Source organism: Lissotriton helveticus, chromosome 9 (genome assembly GCF_964261635.1).
Source record: "Lissotriton helveticus chromosome 9, aLisHel1.1, whole genome shotgun sequence".
Lineage (NCBI taxonomy): Eukaryota > Metazoa > Chordata > Amphibia > Caudata > Salamandridae > Lissotriton > Lissotriton helveticus.
In genome coordinates this window covers 1,079,073,697-1,079,092,913 of record NC_136070.1, presented here as the reverse complement: position 1 = coordinate 1,079,092,913, position 19,217 = coordinate 1,079,073,697, and the positions used below count along the sequence as shown (strand labels likewise).

At 43.7% G+C, this 19,217-nt stretch overlaps 1 protein-coding gene across 3 annotated transcripts in view; it reads right to left on the bottom strand.

The window, feature by feature from the left end:
• The window catches only part of FRMD4B (FERM domain containing 4B), a 596,661-nt gene that overhangs the window by 368,313 nt on the left and 209,131 nt on the right, over positions 1–19,217 (bottom strand). For all 3 annotated transcript variants that reach the window (XM_078661469.1, XM_078661468.1, XM_078661470.1), the window contains exon 2: positions 1,888–1,953. In XM_078661469.1, coding sequence (XP_078517595.1) covers positions 1,888–1,953 — 66 coding nt within the window. The remainder of the gene's footprint in view (positions 1–1,887; positions 1,954–19,217) is intronic.

Below are 19,217 nucleotides of genomic sequence, written 5' to 3'. Positions count from 1 at the left end.
AATATTAAAGTAGAAACAACAATATCATTAGCAGCATGTGCAAAGGAAATACTTGCCCATCAGTCACCTTAATGTTCAACACTCCACGATACAGATGTAAAATGTCTAACTAGTACTCTGTCCTCTACTGTTCAATCGGTACAGATTGGGGGATGTCACAGAAGGACCTCTCCTTTCCAGAATGAGACCTCTGGTTATAGCAGCTATGCATTAGAGGACAGCTATGCATTAAGAGGGGTGCATACGTATAAGTGATGTATAGTCTCAAGTTCTGAAATTAGTACTGTTAGGGAACTGAAAATGATTGTCGAAAATAGCAACAAGCAGGGATGTCGATTCACTAAAATAACAAGGATAATAAAAGTGAAGTTGCATGCCCCTTGACCCGAATGACATCACAGGAAGTAATGTAATATGATCTGTGACTCACTGTCGCCATTCCCTCTGTTGTCTGTGTACATGGTCTGTCTGTTTATGTCTCTACACTGTTTACTGTCTCTGTCTCAACCCTCCCGTCTACTCCTCTATTTCAACTGAGTCTTTCTCTCTGAATTCTTCATAATACAAGTCTTCCCCCTCTGATCTGACTTTCTAACCTGCTCTGTATCTTTTACACCTTAATTTCCCCTGTCTCTTTTCTCTTATGCCCTTGTCTGTCTCTTTCTCACCTGTCTCAATATTATATTCATATCTCTCAAATTTCCTCCTCTCCCTCAGCTTTTTTTTAACCTGTCTCTGTCTATCGCTAAACCTCTCCGTCTGCCATTATACTCGGTCACTTTATCAATGTTGTCTCAATTGTGTCCCTTCTTTCAGCTGTCACTTTCTCACCTGCTTGCCTCTCCCAGCTATCTTTCTAACCTGTCTCTTTATCACACCTCTCTCTCACACACCTGTCTTTCCTTCTCTCTGACCTGTCTCATTGTCTCTATCACCTCTCTCAACTGTCTCCCTTACCATCTCTCTGAACATAATTTTCCAGTAGTCTTTCGTCCCTCCCACCTGCTGCTCCACTCTTTTTCAGTTGCCTCTTTAATATTTGTCTTACCTGTCTATATCTGAGATGCATTTTTCTAACACGTCTTACCTGGCTCCCACTACCTCTCAGTTGCCTATCACTGCTGTCTCGTTATCACTTTTCTCACACCTGCCTCTCCATATCTTTGGTGTTTCTTAGGTGACTCTTTGTCATCTTTCTCTATCTATATCACATTTCTCACAATGTCATCCTCTCTCACTGTTCTTCCTCTCTCACTGGCTCTCTGCTGTCTCTTCACGCATCTGTTTCTATCCCCTGTCACTTGCTCCGTTCTCATTTTCTTTCACATCTGTTTATATCTGTCTCATACCTGTCACTTCTCTTTGCTGTCTCTTTAAAGTCTCTTTCTATCTCTCACACACCTCCGTCTTTGTCTCTCAATTTCTCTCTAATCTGTCTGTAGTATCCTTTTCTTTCTTTCCCTTTCATTATCCTCACCTCAATTCGCCCCTCAGAGTATTTACTCTTTAACTCTCAATCTCTCTTCCAGTTTTATCCTTACTCTTGTCACATGTTCAGCACCAACAGGAGGCACAGAGACACCTTTTTACTGAGGTCCACTCCACATGCAACAATAAACAATTGTTTTATACGTTTGTTCGTTTCCTTTGAGGCCAGGGGTCGCAAGCACAGAGCCAGGATTTGCAGTAAACAAGTCAGGGGTTGCAGTTGCGACTCCTGATGACTCCTGGCGGCCTTTAAATAACGTCAATGACAAAAAGCAGTCCAAAAGCCGAACAAAGAAAATGCAAGATTGTAATATCTGTAAGGTGGAGGTAAAGTCGACAACCCTGCCATAAATATATGGTCAATCGAAAAAACAGAATCTTGATAAAAAAACATTTTACCTGAACCAGCAGTTCCAGCTTCCGATCATCGAGGAGTTGCACCTGGCACTGTCTGCCTTCTGTCATCTGTAAAAAGAAAGAGGCGACATCAGCTTCACGAATCAAAGCACTTGCTAAAGCCATTATTAAGGATATAAGCCATTGTTTGCATAGGAAGCAATGTGTTTCTTGGTGGTGAGCCCTATTTCAAGAGGCCATAATCATGCAATGAAATGGTGTCATTCTGTGGCTCGAATGCAATGCTAAAGTGTTTGTTAAGCAAACTTCTTAAAGGGAACACACAGTCTAGACACAATGACATGTGGCACACCAGGGCATGATGACCCGGGTTGCACTTGTTTGCTTGAATCTGATAAATACACAGTTACCATGTGTGCATTAAAGTAACCTCCAACATATGTCATAAGGATGTTGCAAGTCCTCAAAGAGTTCCATGACTAAATAGAGGAGCGAGGAAAGAGGGCGAAGGCTGAGTTGGTTTATAAGTTTACAGCACTCTGATTACAATAACCTATTTTCGTATGGTATGGGTACTTCATTCCTTATACAACACGGTGACGCCACCCTCCCATCAAACCGTGTCTCTCAAATAAATATGGGGTGTCTTGATTCTTCTAACTAAAAGAGAGATCCTGATAGGAAATGATTAATGTACATGAAATCTTTAACGTTAAAATAAACATACCACTAACAGTTTGTAATTTCTTGAAAATGCACTCTCTTAAGCAGTTTAATGTTAGTCATTAGCAAAGTTGCATTTGTGCTTTAGAATTTGTGGGTAACAAGTAAGCATATTCCTGTTCCCCTATATTGAATGAGCCCAATCATTGCAAAAATGAAATGGTAATGACACAATATTTTCAGGAGAGAACCTTTAAAGGAAAGAAATGAAAATCTGTACTCTCCTGTAATTGTTTAAGCAGCAACTATGTGAGCTGTCCAACAATTCGGATTTTTACAGTGTCTGCCGGCTCTCACAGAGGGCATTGTGATGTCACCACTCAACTGTAATAAGTTATTATAGTATAATAGCAATACCATTTTATTATGACGGGTGTGATGTCAAATGTAGATTGTAATAATAAAATTCGAGACATCTTTTTATACAGAGATTGGAGGCTTCCCTGTTTTGCATGTGCATTTTTGCCATCCCCAAGTACATGGAGGCAGCAGAGAGCATGTATGTTAGCCTGTTTTCGACAACAATAAGCCATCACCAAAACTATGTCCATAAAATATTCGCCATACCAAAGTGTTAAAAGAAAGATGAAAATAATGAATAAACACAACAAAAAATCATGAAGGACCGTGGGGGCAATTTTTTGTCTAGTCTGTCTTCTCTATTAAAATAATTCCTATTGCTCTTTGGTCACCTTACTGCTCTGTCTACACATGTGTCCACATGAAGTTATGTGTATGTAGCCTTTAAGCAAAAAAAGTGATCTGTCCAAAAAATCTATCATGTAATACACAATCCACAAACTAGTATTTCTTGAGCATTGTTAATAATTTTCCATGTTATTTTATACTTATATATCACAGTGTTCATTTCACAATTGATTTCCAAAAATGTTAGAGATATCATTTTCTGTGAAAGTAAAGAAAGAAACACAACATATCTCTAGCGATATTATGTGTAAATGTTGAATAGATTGCGAAATGAAAATAAAGAGAAAGGTCAATGAAACAATTGAACGAGCAGCTGACAAAGAAAAAAAATAAGTTAACAGAAGGTGTGTCAGGAAGTAGACTGGAAGGAAGGACCAGGCTGGGAGAGGAAACGGTCTAAGAAATTTATGGGACAAACTCTGAGCCAAGTGTGAGCGCATTATTTTCAGGCAGTGTTTCAAAGAAGAGTGCATTGAGTTAAATCGTGAAAAAGACATAATCTGTAAATACGATAGTAAACATGCACTGACAAGGCCAGTAGGTTTTAGCTTTTACACACACACACACACGCACACATTCTCTCTCTCTCTCTCTCTCTCTCTGAATACAATAAGTATACGTAAATTATTGCTGGATTAAATTATACAAATACCGTTGTAATCTGGTAAAAATGCTCATGTGAATTGACGTGTGATGGAAATGTACAGTACTGAATTAAATCACAGAATCTGTAGTTCACAGGTTTAGGTGTGTCTATTTGTGCAGTGGTATCAAGCAGGAAGGTAGACAGGGAAGGTGAGTATGCCTTTTGTTGTACAGAATCGTAGCGTATTATGTGTGCCTATATTGTGAGACCTAGGTTTGCAGTACATAAAGTAATTTAGCAAACCAAATGTAGCACAAACATGAGCTTTTAATAAAAATTAATTGCAATTTAGGTTGTTCAGATCGGCCCTTCCTCATCTCTTCCCACCACCTTGTTGTTTCGTCTGTGGAGAGAAGGTACTTGGAGAAAAATAACTGGGCATGCTACATGATGCAGACAAATTAATGTGTAGTCAGGTGAGCTGTCCAGGAGGCCAAGTCTTCTCTCCTGTTAGACTGGCATCCTTGGCATGGTTTCCCACTAACCTTTTGCCTTCAGGCCTCCTGTTGTAGTGACTTCGTTTTTGCTGGCCTTAAGACTCTGCACACTTTACCACTGCTAACCAGTTTTAAAGTGCTGGTGCTCTCTCCTTAAAACATGTTTGATTGGTTTATACCCAATTGGCATATTTAATGTATTTGTATGCAGGCGCGGTGCGTCCATTGGGGCGTAGGGGCGTAGCCCCACTAAGCCCTGGACGCACCTCGCAAGAGCAGCAGCATACGCAAATGATTATTTCAGCGCTTCAATCTGGGTTGAGGTTGCGGCGGGACACACCCGATAGAATAGGGAGTGCACAGGGGGGTGGGGCTGCCCAGTGGCTGGTCTGCTGAGTGACAGTCTGCAGAGACATCAGCAGGCCAGCAGCAGTACTAGTCTATGTGCGCATGAGGAATGTCGGGCTGCACCTAGCCCGAGCATGCGCGTTAGACTAGATGCTCAGACTCAGACTAGAAGCTCAGAAGGGGTCGGGGGAGGGGTGCTGTTGTAGCCGGGCCCCGTGCTATGGAAAGGCGCCAGGGCGAGGAGTCAGTGTGCCACCCTAGCCAATCCTGGCGCTGGAGGCAGCGCTAGGATTGGCTGGTCCACCGCTTAAGGGCTGGCAATCCATTATTGGATGCCGCGCGTGGGTGACCGTGGCACACTGGCTCAGGCTCAGCACTGCATGGCCAATCACTGTGTGGCTTCAGCATGTGAAGCCATGCAGTGATTGGACATTCGGGACGCGCCGTGATCTAGTGTGTAGGGGGCGGGCGGGGGCTCTCCTCTCAAGGCGTCGCCACTCGCCAAGTGCACACAGGGAGCAGCAGCAGACGTCCGTCCTGGCCTGCACTTAGAGAGAGAGACTAGAGAGTTGCAGCGCTCGCTTGCTTGAGAAGGCATGTTCAGGGCTCGTGTGGTCTCTCGGCGCTATAGCTGAAAGAAAGGTTAGTACAAGCAAAAAGAATCACAGTGTACTTCTGCGGGCCATTAGTAATTTTAAAACCAGCAGTTAAACTAGAAATGTCCTACTAATGAGCACTATCAATCCCCCGTGCGCATCCATCAACTGGTTCACTTTCCTGTTTTTCAAAGCTCTTTCTAAATAAAAATCAACTCTCGCATTGTTTTGCTAACTGCATATGTCGTAAAGGGACTACTTAAAACAAATCAACTTGGATGCAAGGAAAATAACGTGCTTTTTCTGCTGAGACCTTGCTTTGCCTTGCAGTCCTTGTAGATTTACACGCGTTTTTCCAATTCGGTCCCCGCAGGCTAAACTGTTTTGGCAAACTACACAGTGCAAGGAGCACAGGAGCCTAAATGTAAACAGAACGGTTCAAGGCTGTTATGTTACACCACTGAGAACAATGCTTCTCTGCACTCTCCTTGGGTGCACCTAGCAGAGCACAGGGCTGCAGGCCTGTGCACCCTATTGCGCAATTAATATGTGCTGTTCTGGTGTAAACCAATGTCTGCAAAAGGGCCGGTGCGGCAGTTTCAAACGGTCGCTTCTTCTTTCACTGAAGGTGCCAAATGTAGGTATAGGGCTTCCAGAGACCTCATAGCCGCTTCCGTAGGGGTAACCTAGGGGTGCGTTAGCCACTCCTTAGCTTGCGCACATAATGTGTGACTTAGAGGAGACTGATTGCCCTTCCGCCCATGTCAGGAGTGTGGTGTTGGCACAAGGGCAAAGGCGTTCCCACATTTTATTGGGGTCCTCGTTGAAAGGGGCTCCAGGCAACCCCTTAACATTGCCCGGGTGCAAAGAGTGTCTTCTTGTGAGGATTACTCCAGGGGTGGTCGCACACGTGTCTCCTTCTGAAATACAGAACAACACCAGGGGAACCCTAACTGGAAGTCGACCAGCCCAGCCCCCCCCAAGGACAGGGTCAGCCCAGCACCATGTGACTCTGGGCAATAGCTTGGTTAATCTTCCCGACGGCCCCCAGCGCCTTGACACCTTCGAGTAATTGTTCGCGCTTTACAAATACTGGACATTTACGAGGGTCATTTCCATCACTGCATGCACACAAACTTGCCACTAGTCACTGTTCCGGAGCGAAGGAATACATATATATTTCAATATTTTTGTTTTTCCACGGTGCTGGTTCAGCCACCTGAATAAAGGATTGTATGACTCGTATTCCTATAACTATGGCAACCAGAGTTAGACAAGCCTCTGAAAAAGGATGACGCCGACAGGTAAAAAAAAAAAAAACAGCAGAACTATGTAACTAACACGATTAAAACAATTAAGAAGAAAACAAAAACATCCTATGTGGTCTTCAGTTATACATTTCCTTTGTCACTGCTATGGTTTTCCTCCAACCCGGGCCTTTTGTTTCATTGTGCAGTTTGCGTCGAGCCACCATCCCTGTTAAATGCTTCCTAGAGGCTCTAGGATTAAGGAAGTGAGTTAAAGTGAAAAAAGATGGCATTTAGGCCGGCGTTTTCTGAAAAGTAGGAGAGATGAAAATTTGCATCTTGGGACTTTGTTATTATTTTTCACTTGTACACAGAGAACTACAAGTCCTAAAATTAAAAGAAAAAACACAGAGCTGTTCAAGCAACTTACGTCTGACGTAGGGTGCATATGACAGGATTAAGAACTGGCGGGAGGGAAGCTTTTTGCTGAAGGTCGGGTGTGCTTGATCTAACCGGGTTGGTCGGGCAGGGTGCCATCTGAGTCGGTACATTCGGTAGAGAGCAACCTGTGAAAGATTGGCATGACATCTAGGTGCTTGTTGTCGCTGAGCCGATGCTGAGCCTGCGATATCGGTTTGACAGAATAGCTCCTGAAATGCCCTTGTAGTAAACATGACCTGCCCACCCATCGCCCCCCAGGGTCAGCGGTTTTAGAACATGTTAACTAACTTGTGCGCACGCGATGACAGGCGTGGACTCCATTCCTAGGCCAGGGCACGCTAGGGTAATGTTCTACACCGCACAGACCGAGCACCCCCACCTGCAGCTGTCCAGTCACATCCCGCGCGCGGTACAGAGCTGTACTGGCCACAATGGACGGTAGCTCGGTGGGTGAATGTGCCTCTTACACAGATTTGCGTGCAGCCTGCCTGGCACAAGTTTAAATCCCAGCGTACTAGACCGGAAAATTAACGCACCTTCTATAGGCATTTGTGGATGATTTACAGGTTCTTGGCTCAAATTCCTCCACGATAGCTGAGATAGTCAATGCGCCTGCTGCAGAGCTGTGTGTGTAATCTACAGATTCCAGGTAGGTTCCAACCGCAGCAAGATTTCGCAGAAGGTCAATGAGCCTTGATCCGTGATCTACGAGTGACACCTGTTATTGACATTAGTGACTCACTACTGTGAGAGCAAGCACTATTAAAACATAACTTTGTTATTAGTTTGTGTGAGAGACACAGTGCTGCCAAACGTTCCTCCACCATCAAGGCACTGCAGCTGCTGCTCTAAAAAGCTATGGCAGGTTGTCTTCACCTATCGTGCTGCTGTTGGCCATTAATTTCTTGTTGAAATGATGATAATAAAAAGAATAAGAGTAATAATTCATTTTCTTATGGTGTTTTGTATCACTTGCTCACAGCTTTACAGTGCTGTGAACAAAGGGTGTTAGTATATAACACATTATCTTTGGAGTCAGTACTGCAGTTGTCATGACCTGACCTGTAGATTACAGGGACATCTCTGTAACAGCCAATTAACCCACTTGCTTACACGGGCAAATGACAATCCTGTCCACCCGCTTTGGAGGGTGCTGACTGCTGACTTGCTCTGTCGCAAACTGTTAAAAACATGGCTCTTCTAGATAAATTGGCTATCTACACCACACATCTATTGACGTTTTAGTGCTCTATGAAACTGTGTTACATAAATCCAATATATGGTATTCAGCCAAAAACGTAGCTAGGAAAAAAACGAGGGTACTGTGTAAAAGTCCTTTGAAAGTTGATTGTACAACCAAGGACAGGGTCACAGCAAATTTGCGATTCTGCAACCTCAGCATTTTCTGCATTTGTATGGATGTGCCACATTTCTCACAAATTCCATCATCTGCGGGACAATCCACAGATTATAACAAAACTGTTCCAAGCTCAAGCGGATCAAAAGTTACTAAAAATGCATAACACGTGTTGTATTTTGACCTTCTGCCGCATAATTCGGTCAATCCTGCCGCGTAATTTGCTTCTCATTTGTTGCATGATTCCAGTGGCCCTGACCATGGCCTCTAAAATTGCACGAGTCTGTATCCGTGGCACTTTGTGCAGAATCATTCCTTTTCCACACATGCCACATAATCCACCACCTGCTGATTAATCTGCAGATTTCAACAAAAGCAAACTTTATTTTTTGCTGAAACAAATCAAAAGTTGCAAAAATACGACTTGCTTGGTGCAAAGAAGCGGTTAAATGTTATGTAAAAGTTAGCAGGTCGCTTAAGGGGTTGGTCCTTGTAATGGGGTTGGCAATAAGCAGGTCCAAAAGAGGTGACAACTTAGCCCAGGTAATATTAATGCCCCAATTGATGGACTGAGGGAAAGGGTTTAGTGGGAAAAAATCCTTACATGTTTGATGTAATTCAAATTTGGTGGAAAGAATGATTCCTTCTTTGCCGAAAAATTGTTTTCATTACACCACAGACACTGTTCTGGAAGCAGTGATTATGTAAAGGAGCACTCAGAGTTTAGAAGAAACCCACATATGTGACTGCTCTACCACACAGTTCCTCCTTGTGAGACACATACATGTGTAATGTACAGTCCAGTGCAGCAAGACTGTTTTTGAATGAAAATAGTGTCTTCCAGAGACCATAGAGGGTGAACCCAGGGTAAACCCAAAACACAGGACACGTTTGAAAACATAACATGGTATTGGGGAATAAAAGAGGCACGTCTTTTATTGCAATATGTGACTTATTTTCGATTGAACGCACCATTGTAAGTTTCATACAAACTATATTATTCTGAGAGGTAGAAAGGACTGTGTTAATGAAAGGATCTGAGTGAGTTTTATTATTTGTTGCTAATTATTACTTTGAATAAGATTTGCACAATGTGTATAGCTTTCTTTTTTGGGATCTCTTTAGATTTTCTATAGCAATCCGAAACATTTTGTACTCTCGTGTCTTAAAATGTCAAATTAGTGCCATAACAGACCACAGAATATGTTGCGTAAGGCTTTATAGTTTGGCTTCCATGGATGGATAATTTGTCCACCTCTGACACATTTTTTGTCCTCTGTTTCCTCATAATTCCACCAGCTCTGGCTAAAACTCAAAGAATCTACTCATTCGAACCAGGAATCTGAACCAGGACTCTGAGAGTGTTGTCCGTGCTGCCAAACCCCCTCCGAAAGTGATGAACACGCGTTGTTCTTTTGCACCCCCTATGCGCAACCGAGGTCCAAATGGATTGCCCCCATGTGTAGAGCCCTCTGTTTATTGTCGAGAGGAGAGAGGAGAGGCATATAGAATATGCGAAAGTAACACAACCCCGATTGTGGGGTTTGGGGTCTAGTGGCTTGAGGGGAAGAAATCGTACAGGGTGGGTGTCATCTGGGGGTGGCAGCTTTTTTTTGGGCTGAGGGGATTTTCACTGTGGTTACTATTGTTGTTGAAAATACTTTATTCGAAACAAGTTTCATAAAAGTACAACACACAATAACAAAAATAAGCTATACACAAAAATAAAATATTCCAGCAATAAACAATTTTAACATAAAAATAATTCAGACAGTGGGCAAAAATTTCGACCTGATGAACCAAGCATTCGCCACATATTTAGCCACCCCACAAATCATATTCATTGAAATGACATTTGTTTGTAAAATACGCATGGCCAATCTATGTTCCCTCACCCCTAAATTCCTACAAACCGGTTTCAACCACCTATCTCTTGGTTTTTTGTAGGCTACACAAGCAAAAAGGAAATGTCCTAATGATTCTTTCGGACAGGGACAACCTGGACATTTAACCCCTGTTCCACTATATCCCTTCCAACCTTCTTTGAATGTGTTGAGAGGTAAAATACCGTATCTGAATTCCAGAAACAGTGTTCTATCTCGAGGGACCTGGATAAAATCCAAAAAGGGCTCCAATTTTCCAAGGGGCTTATGGTCAAGAAAGTTGCTGGTTAATTTACCCCAATTTTGGTTCCTAAGATCTTTTGCAGTAACCCAATCCCAATATAGTTTTTTTACAATTGTTTTTGGGGGTGGCATTTGAGAAGACCAGCTCTCCTCCAGACCTATGGATTTCACGAGCCTCTTTAGGTTATTCAACCATTTAATTTTGTTGGCTACATTCAGGCCAATAAGCTCATCCAAAACCTTGGCATAATTAGAGAGTTCTGGGGTCCTTCTAAGACGAACCCAGAATAACAAGGGGCGAATTTGCACCAGATCTACTATTGATTTTTTGCCCAGGTCTAAAAATAAAGGTTTCAAGGGGGACGATAAAGGTAGCGAAACCATATCTCTAATAAACTTATTTTCCGCCACTAATAAAACTTTTGTATTTTCCGCACCCCAAAGTTCTGAACCATAAACTGCCGCCGCCAGTGCTTTCCCTTCATATACTGCCAGGGTAGGGGCTATGGGTCTACTAATAGAACGTCGCTGGTTTTTAAGAATCACTCCTGCCACCCTTTTAAGGTTTAAAACCATTTTAGTAATATGGGCGGACCAACTCAGATTGTTACAAAGTCTTACTCCTAGGTAGTCAAATTCTTGTACCACCTCCAACGCGGTGCCATTCAACAAAAGGTTAACCTTCCTATGTTGCTTTTTCGATGTTAACACCATCAACTTTGTTTTAGAGGTATTTATTGTCAACCCTCTTTCTTTACAAAAACTGCAAAACCGATCAAGCAGTTTCTGCAGACCCATAGGGGATTTAGACATGAGAAGAGTATCGTCGGCAAAGAGGAGAGTAGGTGTTTTCTCACCCGCAAGGGTGGGGGCATCAGCCTGGTCCTCCCTCAAATGGTCTACCACCCCATTAATGAAGAGGGAGAACAAGGTTGGGGCCATCACACACCCCTGTCTCACTCCCCTATTTACCGGAATCTTCTCAGTCAATTGGCCCTGAGATCCCCAGCGGATCCTGGCATAATTTCCTTCATGAAGTTTAACAATAAATTGTAAAAGGTAACTAGGAAATCCCATATCGGATAAGACCGACCAGAGTTTAGTCCGTGGGATGACGTCAAATGCTGTCTTCAAGTCTATAAAGGCCAAGTATAGACTACCCTTCATAATTAGCACTGACTTCCAACAGACTGCACAAAATCTGAAGACCTGATCTATTGCACCTATATTACTTCTGAACCCGGCCTGAAAATGGGACAAGATGTCATTATCCATGAGCCAAGATTCTGTGCGATTTATGATCACCCTTCCTACCACCTTCTGAATGGTGTCTATCAGACTTATTGGTCTATAATTGGAGGGGTCATCCCTTTCGCCCTTTTTAAAAATAGTTATCACCTCAGCGCCTTTCCAGGAGTCTGGAACAGGGTGACCAGCCTGGATCGAGTTCATCAGACACACAATATATTTGGACCATACATATGGATCATGTTTTAACAAATCCCCTGGGAGACCATCTTGGCCAGGGGCCTTCCCGGGCAGTAATTTAGAGATAGCATCTAATACTTCTCTCTGCGAAAATGGATCTAAATTGTGGATCAAAGTTTCACAGAGCATATTTCCAGGGGTATTAGCTGGTTGTAGTAGCAAGCTATCCACATTATCATCACAGTACAACTTTAAAAAATGGGAGTACCATTCCTGCTCCGTTATATGATTTAAAATCAATCCTGCTCCCTTGCTATCTAAGATATTAATTAATTTCCAGAAAATTACAGCATTTTTCCCACATGCTGCTTCCTTGAGCTGTTGCCAGTGCTCTTCCTCCCAGGCTCGTTTAGCCAAATTTATACTTCTTGTATAATCTTTCCTGGCAGCCCTAACGGACACAGAATCCTTGCTTCGTATTGCTTTAGTTATTGCTTTCCTCTTGATTCTACAATTACTTGTATACCATGGGTTACTTGTGGTTTTAAAACCAATAAGACCTGATTTTGCTGGTTGCTTTTTACAAAAATGGGCTCCTATTTTACTTATTAAGTTACTGTAGGATACCGATAAACTGGGACCAGCTACATTAACTTCAAAGTGGGGCGAAGCAGTCAAACTACTAATCTCTTTGGATACTAAATCCGTGATATTTTGAAGCTTCCCCTCATCACGTTTGACTACATTCCATTTTAACCTCCTGTTATTATTTACAGGGAAAATTTCTTTGGTTAGCATCTCTGTTACCCGGCTAGGTTCACGGCCACATACCCACCTGAGCTGCATACATAGGGGGTTGTGGTCACTATAGGAAGACTCCCTGACCACCATGTCTATTACGTCGGGCCATGAGTGCGCATCTAAAAGGATGTAGTCGATGCGTGAGGGGCATCCCACCCTATTAAAGGTCATAGCACCTGCGCTATCTGATTTTGTACGACCATTTAAGGCCCAGAGATTATGATCTAGCACCAGGGCATTCAGCTGGATAACTCTTGATGACCATTTCTTAATTGGGTTAAGATTTAGCAAGGGTATACCTTGTCTACCTTCCCCAACGTTCGGACCCAATACCTCTTCCACATCTAGGGGTTCGAATGTGCAGTTGAAATCCCCCCCGACCAGTATTTTAGCACTGGTCGGGAGTTTTGACAACTCCACATCCAATAATTCCAGTATCGGGGAAATAAGCCCTCCCTGAAGACCTCTAGCATAAATACAAAAAATTTCATATGTATAGCCCCCTATACTATTCTTTAGAGTGATGTGCAAGATGTCATTAGAAATGGGTTTATTAAAAATAACACGGCAATTCAGAGATATTTTCACCCAAATCTGTAACCCACCCGAAGGGCGGCCTCTTCCCAGTGAGACAGCTGGAACATAGAATGTGGAATAACCATTCATATATTCGGGGGATAGGCACCACGTTTCTTGAAACATACAGATGTCAAAGGTGTTAATAAAATTGTTCCAATCAGGATTTACTAAGTTTTTCTTTAGACCTGCAATGTTCCATGATAAAATATTAATGAGGGGACCCGGGGGCTTGGGATCCAATTGACCTGCGGGTACTATATCTTGCATACAGCTACCGACTATAGCTGTTGATGCAACAGAATCTGTACCAACACCGGTTGAGCCTACCATAACCACACTATCTACCGGTATATTAACTTCATCTCCAGGTAAAGCCTGCACCACCCTACTACTTAATCGATCAATAGGCTGCTTTGTAAGTCAATCGACTTCCTCCAGACCATTGAAACGATTATAACATTGAATCGGGTAGTCCAACTGTGGGCCCAGCCATCCCTCCTTAGGCCTATTACCACCATGGTAGGTTCTACCTCTACCTCTACGCACTTCTTGCCAATCTCCTTTTCCATCATTTCCCCAATTGTCGAAACGATGATTTCCCTGGGATTCAGATCTCCTCCAACCTTGTATATGCGGAGTGGGTCTTAGCCAGCTCCATCTATTATCATGGTTCCCCGTGGGCATATAAAAGTATGACAAAGGTTTAATTTGAATCTCGGAGTCATTAATGCGGCTAGGCCCAGAGCAAATAAACTCAACAATACAAGGGTCTTCAAATGTAATTACCACACAATCTCCTTTAAGATGTTTCTTTTTCTCTCCCACCCATGGTGTTCTCTCTACCATCAGAATATTCTTATTCATATTGGGTGGGGATGGGAGGTTTCTGTCCAACCAATGACAAACTTTATTTTTAAGCCCCCAGAATGTTTCGGGGATATCTGTAGTGAGCTCAGGGACACCTGTTAAGACTACCACGAATGGGCAGGCGTCAGATGGTAAATTAATATTCCGCCGTACCCGAGGAGTCTTCACAACGGGTTGGCGCTGAATAATACCAGGCGCAGTTGCGCTGGCAGTTCCTGTTTGTTTTTTACCATCTACAATAACTTGATTAGTAGTCACTTTACCAACCTTCTGCACCATAGTAACGGTTGGACAAGTCTTAGTTTGCGGAGTGGATACTATTGGAGGGATCTTAACTAATTGGTGTGGGCTTCCCGTTGTACCGGGGGTATTCTTCTTAGTTTCTTGATTTGCTTTAACCCCCTTACAGTTTAAATCATTTGATATAATTCCCAATTGGTTTTCTATACCCTGGAGTCTAGCTTCCAGGGGCGAGAGCAAGGACCTAATTAGGGTTGCTAGGGTATCAAAAAAGGGCGCATCCACATCCTCTTCACTCTCTCCAGACTCATCAAGACTACCATTATCAAGAATGCTAACCAGACTTGTATCGGAAACAGATACATCTGGTAACTCTAAGGGTAGGGGGTGTGAAGCACGAGATTGCCTAACAGTGGTTACTGGGGCATCCACACTTAAATCTCCCTCCTGTAAACCATTTCCCCCACCAACCGTATACCCCATACTAGCTGAGATATTTTGACTAACTACAACAACACCAAGCCCTTCTGTAGCAGATGGTATTGGAGGGGGTGTTTTCCCCACAATAGAGGGCCCCTCTAACTCCAGAGGGTCTGAGTGTATAATAGCTGTAGTAGCCATAGGTGTTATAAGAGTTACAGACTCAATTGTGGGTACTGGTAATGGAGATACCGTGGACAATACAGGGGTCATAAGAGTAGTTGGTAAATGGGACGTGTCCGATAAACACGTTTGTTTAATCGGAGTACGAGCCATGGCTATATTACCCAGTGATGACCTTTTAGCCTGGAGCAGATCTTGAGAAACCCTCCGTTCCATCAATATAATACCCTCATCAATTAGGGTGTTTGTACGAAGGATAAAACTATCCAGAGTACTAGTAAGTTTTTTGGTTTTTGTGTTTTTTATCCCCGCTACCGCCTGGCTTCTCGTTTTCCTTGTAGACATTATATGGCACCAGCAATAACTAACACAGGATACTATAATTGATGATAAAAGGGCGTAACTTAATTAACAACCCTATAAGTACTAACAAACAAGGAAAAAAACTAATCAACTCAGTAATACCAATAGCCAAACAATAAAATCCAGTACAAAAAGGGATCACAATAGAAACAATTACAAAGTTAGAAAAATTTACGAGGGGGTATGGCCAGTCCAGTCCTCTCGGTCCTCGGAGGGCCTCAGAGGGCCCGCCCTTTGCCCGGGCTTAGCCCCGGGCTATGTCCCGCGCGCGTCCCGCGTGCGCGCTCACCTCTAAGCTTAAATAGGAGGGCTGTGGGCGGGAAGAGACACCAGGTGCGCTGGGTTGTAGAAGCGCTGAGCAACCTGGGTCTCGCAGTCCCGGCCCCGGCAGCGTCCGCTTGTGTCCTGGGTCCTAGTATCTTCAGGAAGCAGGGTGCAGGGCAGCAAATAAAAGCGTTCTTCAATTAAAAAAACAAAGATCCACAAATGGTCCCAAGGCTGCGAGCGGCACCCGCGAAGCGGGGGCCGCGAGCCTTAAATGCGAGTAAGCAGCAAGGGGCGGAGGGCTGGGGGCGGGAAGAGACACCAGGTGCGCTGGGTTGTAGAAGCGCTGAGCAACCTGGGTCTCGCAGTCCCGGCCCCGGCAGCGTCCGCTTGTGTCCTGGGTCCTAGTATCTTCAGGAAGCAGGGTGCAGGGCAGCAAATAAAAGCGTTCTTCAATTAAAAAAACAAAGATCCACAAATGGTCCCAAGGCTGCGTGTGGTTACTATTCACTTTTTTAGGTTTCGAAAAATATAATTGAAGGTCAGCAGATAGTGATCATTTCCCTGAATCATCATGGTTGTAGAAGTAGATACCGTATTTGTGTATGGGACCATCATGATTGCTGGGTGGATTTGAGCCAGAGGTGAGTGTCTGCACTAACCTGGGCTAATAATGTAGTGCTTTTGAACAAAGTTAGTGCTTGTGCACTAATGTTTCTTTATGGGGTAGTCATGGTGGCCTGGGTGACTTGCACTGTAGTGTGTCACAAGTGAGAGTTGAGACTAATCTTCTTGAATATTGCATTGCTTCTTAGCAGAGATGTTTTTTTGTGCATGTTGAACGCACAGAGGTTGTCAAGCAAAGCAGACATGTTTGTGGATGTTGGGGGAGATTATGTATTCTTTTTTTTACCTATATGGTATCATATATTTCCTAATTCATAGTGTGATTTGATTGTCAGTGTAATGGAAATGTTGAAGGGATGGTATTAAAATATCTCAGTGAATTTTCCGAGATTAGTTGTGAGCAGCAACCAGCAATGAATCAGCAAGCCCTCACCTAGAGTCATGGGAGAGCTATGCATTCCATGTGCTTCTGTGTTACAGACTTAAGTGCTGATGTTTACAAGTGAAGAAAGACTGCTGCCAGTAAAGTTCCCATGGCTTGAATATTTGTCCACATGCCTATCAATTAATTTGATTAAAAATGCACGATTTTTCTTCTTTTTTTTCAAAATTTTCGTGGGGGGGGTTATCCCCCCCAAACCCCCCTTTTGGGGTTCGGGCTCGCTCGCTACGCTCGCTCGCTACAGTGCTGTATGCAAATCACTTGCCGCCCCACCACTTTCAAATGTCACCCACCGCCCCTGTTTGTATGTCCCTAGTTAAATGGCACTGCCTGTGCTCTGGCCTGTAAATTAAATGAGACTAATGGGCCTGCAGCACTGATTTTGCCGCCCGCTTAAGAAGCACTTTAAATATGTCTTAGGCCTGCCATTGCAAACTGCGTGTGCAATTCTTAACTGCCATGCTGACCTAGCAAAAGAAATTGCAAGGCCTAAGCCTTCTTTTTTAAGTCAAATCCAGGGTAAGCCCTGGACAGCGCAGAGGACAGAGTTCAGTGTATTAAAAAAGTTGGACATGTACTTGTAAGTTTTACATGTCTTGGTAGTGAAAAACTGCTAAATTCGTTTTTCACTACTACAAGGGCCCCCTCTCACATAAGATAACTTCAGAGTTAGCTTATTATTTAATAAATGACATTTCCAAATGGAAACAAGTAACCAAATCCTGTTTGGTGTCTATGGAACTGCAATGAACAGTCCTAATTTATGGTGGAGTCTTATTTTAAATTACAATTTTGAAAATGGCACTTTTAGAAAGTCGACATTTTCCTGTCTTAGCAATTTGTTGCCTGCAGCCTGTCTCTGGGTTACATGACTGGGTGCAGTTGCCTGTTGGGCTTTGTGTATTCCTCCTCGACAGCCACACACATTGGACAGCTTAGGTGTGACTGGATAGGCCATCACTTGCCGGACGGGAGGGAGGAGTTGTACCCAGCATCACTTACACTTTAATAGGCTGTGGCCTGTCTCCATACAAAGGACTACATACCCCCTGTGGTTAGTCTGGAGCCACGGCCAGGAAGGCAGGTCACATGTGCATTTCAAAGGAATGCCTCTAGAATTTCTCACCACTTCAAAGGCACAACTGCATATACATACGGAATCTCAGACAACAACTCTTTCCTTCACTTCTGGACCTGTGGATATTCTGCCAGGAAGAAGGACTGTTGTGCTACTGAAAAGACTGCCACTCTGCTGGACTGTTGTTCTGAAGGACTGCTGCCCTGCTGAACTGCTGCCTGCTGCCCCCTTTCAGGGTGAGAAGGACTGGACATGCATCTCTTGAACCCAGAAACCAGAGTGACTTCAAGGGCTTGTTGACTGGCCTCCTGATCTGAAACCTCAATGACATAACAGGCTTCCAACAACCTTGCACCTGGACTCTGACAACCTGTGAGTCTACACTGCCAAGTGGTGCCACCCGGTCTGCGATCTTTGGATGTGGGCTTAGGGTGCTCTGACAGTCTGTGGGTCCAGCGGTGCTGACGCATCCCTATGTGGTGCTAATCTGAGCAGAACCAATGGATTGATGTTGCTGCATGGATTGGACCTGTTACAAAGACCCGATTTGCCTTCACATCCACATTGGGCCACCGCTATGGACGCATCCTTGGTGCAGGCGCTTGCATCCTTCGATAGCAGCCTTGATGATGATGCCAGATTCCACATCACAGCCTCACAGCTCCTCGGAACCGACACACCGCCTGACTGCGCTCCGCATCCACAAAGCCGGACTTCGCATCGCAAGCCCTGTCGATGAAATCCTCGACAACAACGCAGTCCCTCGCATCGCAGCCTCACCACATCTCGAAACTGATGCATCCCTTCAGCTGCACAATGTATCTTTGACGCAGATCCTTGCAACACTCTGCAAACAAGGATTTAAGGTACTACTTTGTTCAGCGGGCCTAACTGGGCCCATGTAGCCCGCCTGCGCTTCATCGTGGTCAGCATGAAAATTGTGACTTTGTCATGGTCCGACATGATCAGATATCCCCAATTGGTGCTTTGTGCTATTTGGCGTTACTTTCACTAAAATCTTTAAAATTGCATGTTTCAGGTTCTTTGTCATTTTGGTCTTGTTTTATTTCTTAAAGAAAGTTCTATTATTCCAGCTTTGTGTGGGATCCTTTTGTGTTGTGCTTTCACATTATTACTGTTTAAAGTGTTGCACAAATACTTTACTCATTGACTCTAAGAGGATGTATGACGTTACAACGCATGGTTTTACCACGCATGCTGTTACAACGCAAGTATTACAACGCAAACCTTTACAACGCATTGCGCTTTGGGGTGCTGGATAGTGAATAGTTTAATCTACTATTCCAACTCCAGTCCCCGTGGACACTAGGGAAGGTGTTGGATAGTAAATTAAATCTATTCCCTATCCTAGAGCGCCCCCCAGCGCAAAGCGTTGTAATGGTTTTCGTTGTAAACCCTGCGTTGTAAAAGCACTGCGTTGTAAATGTTTC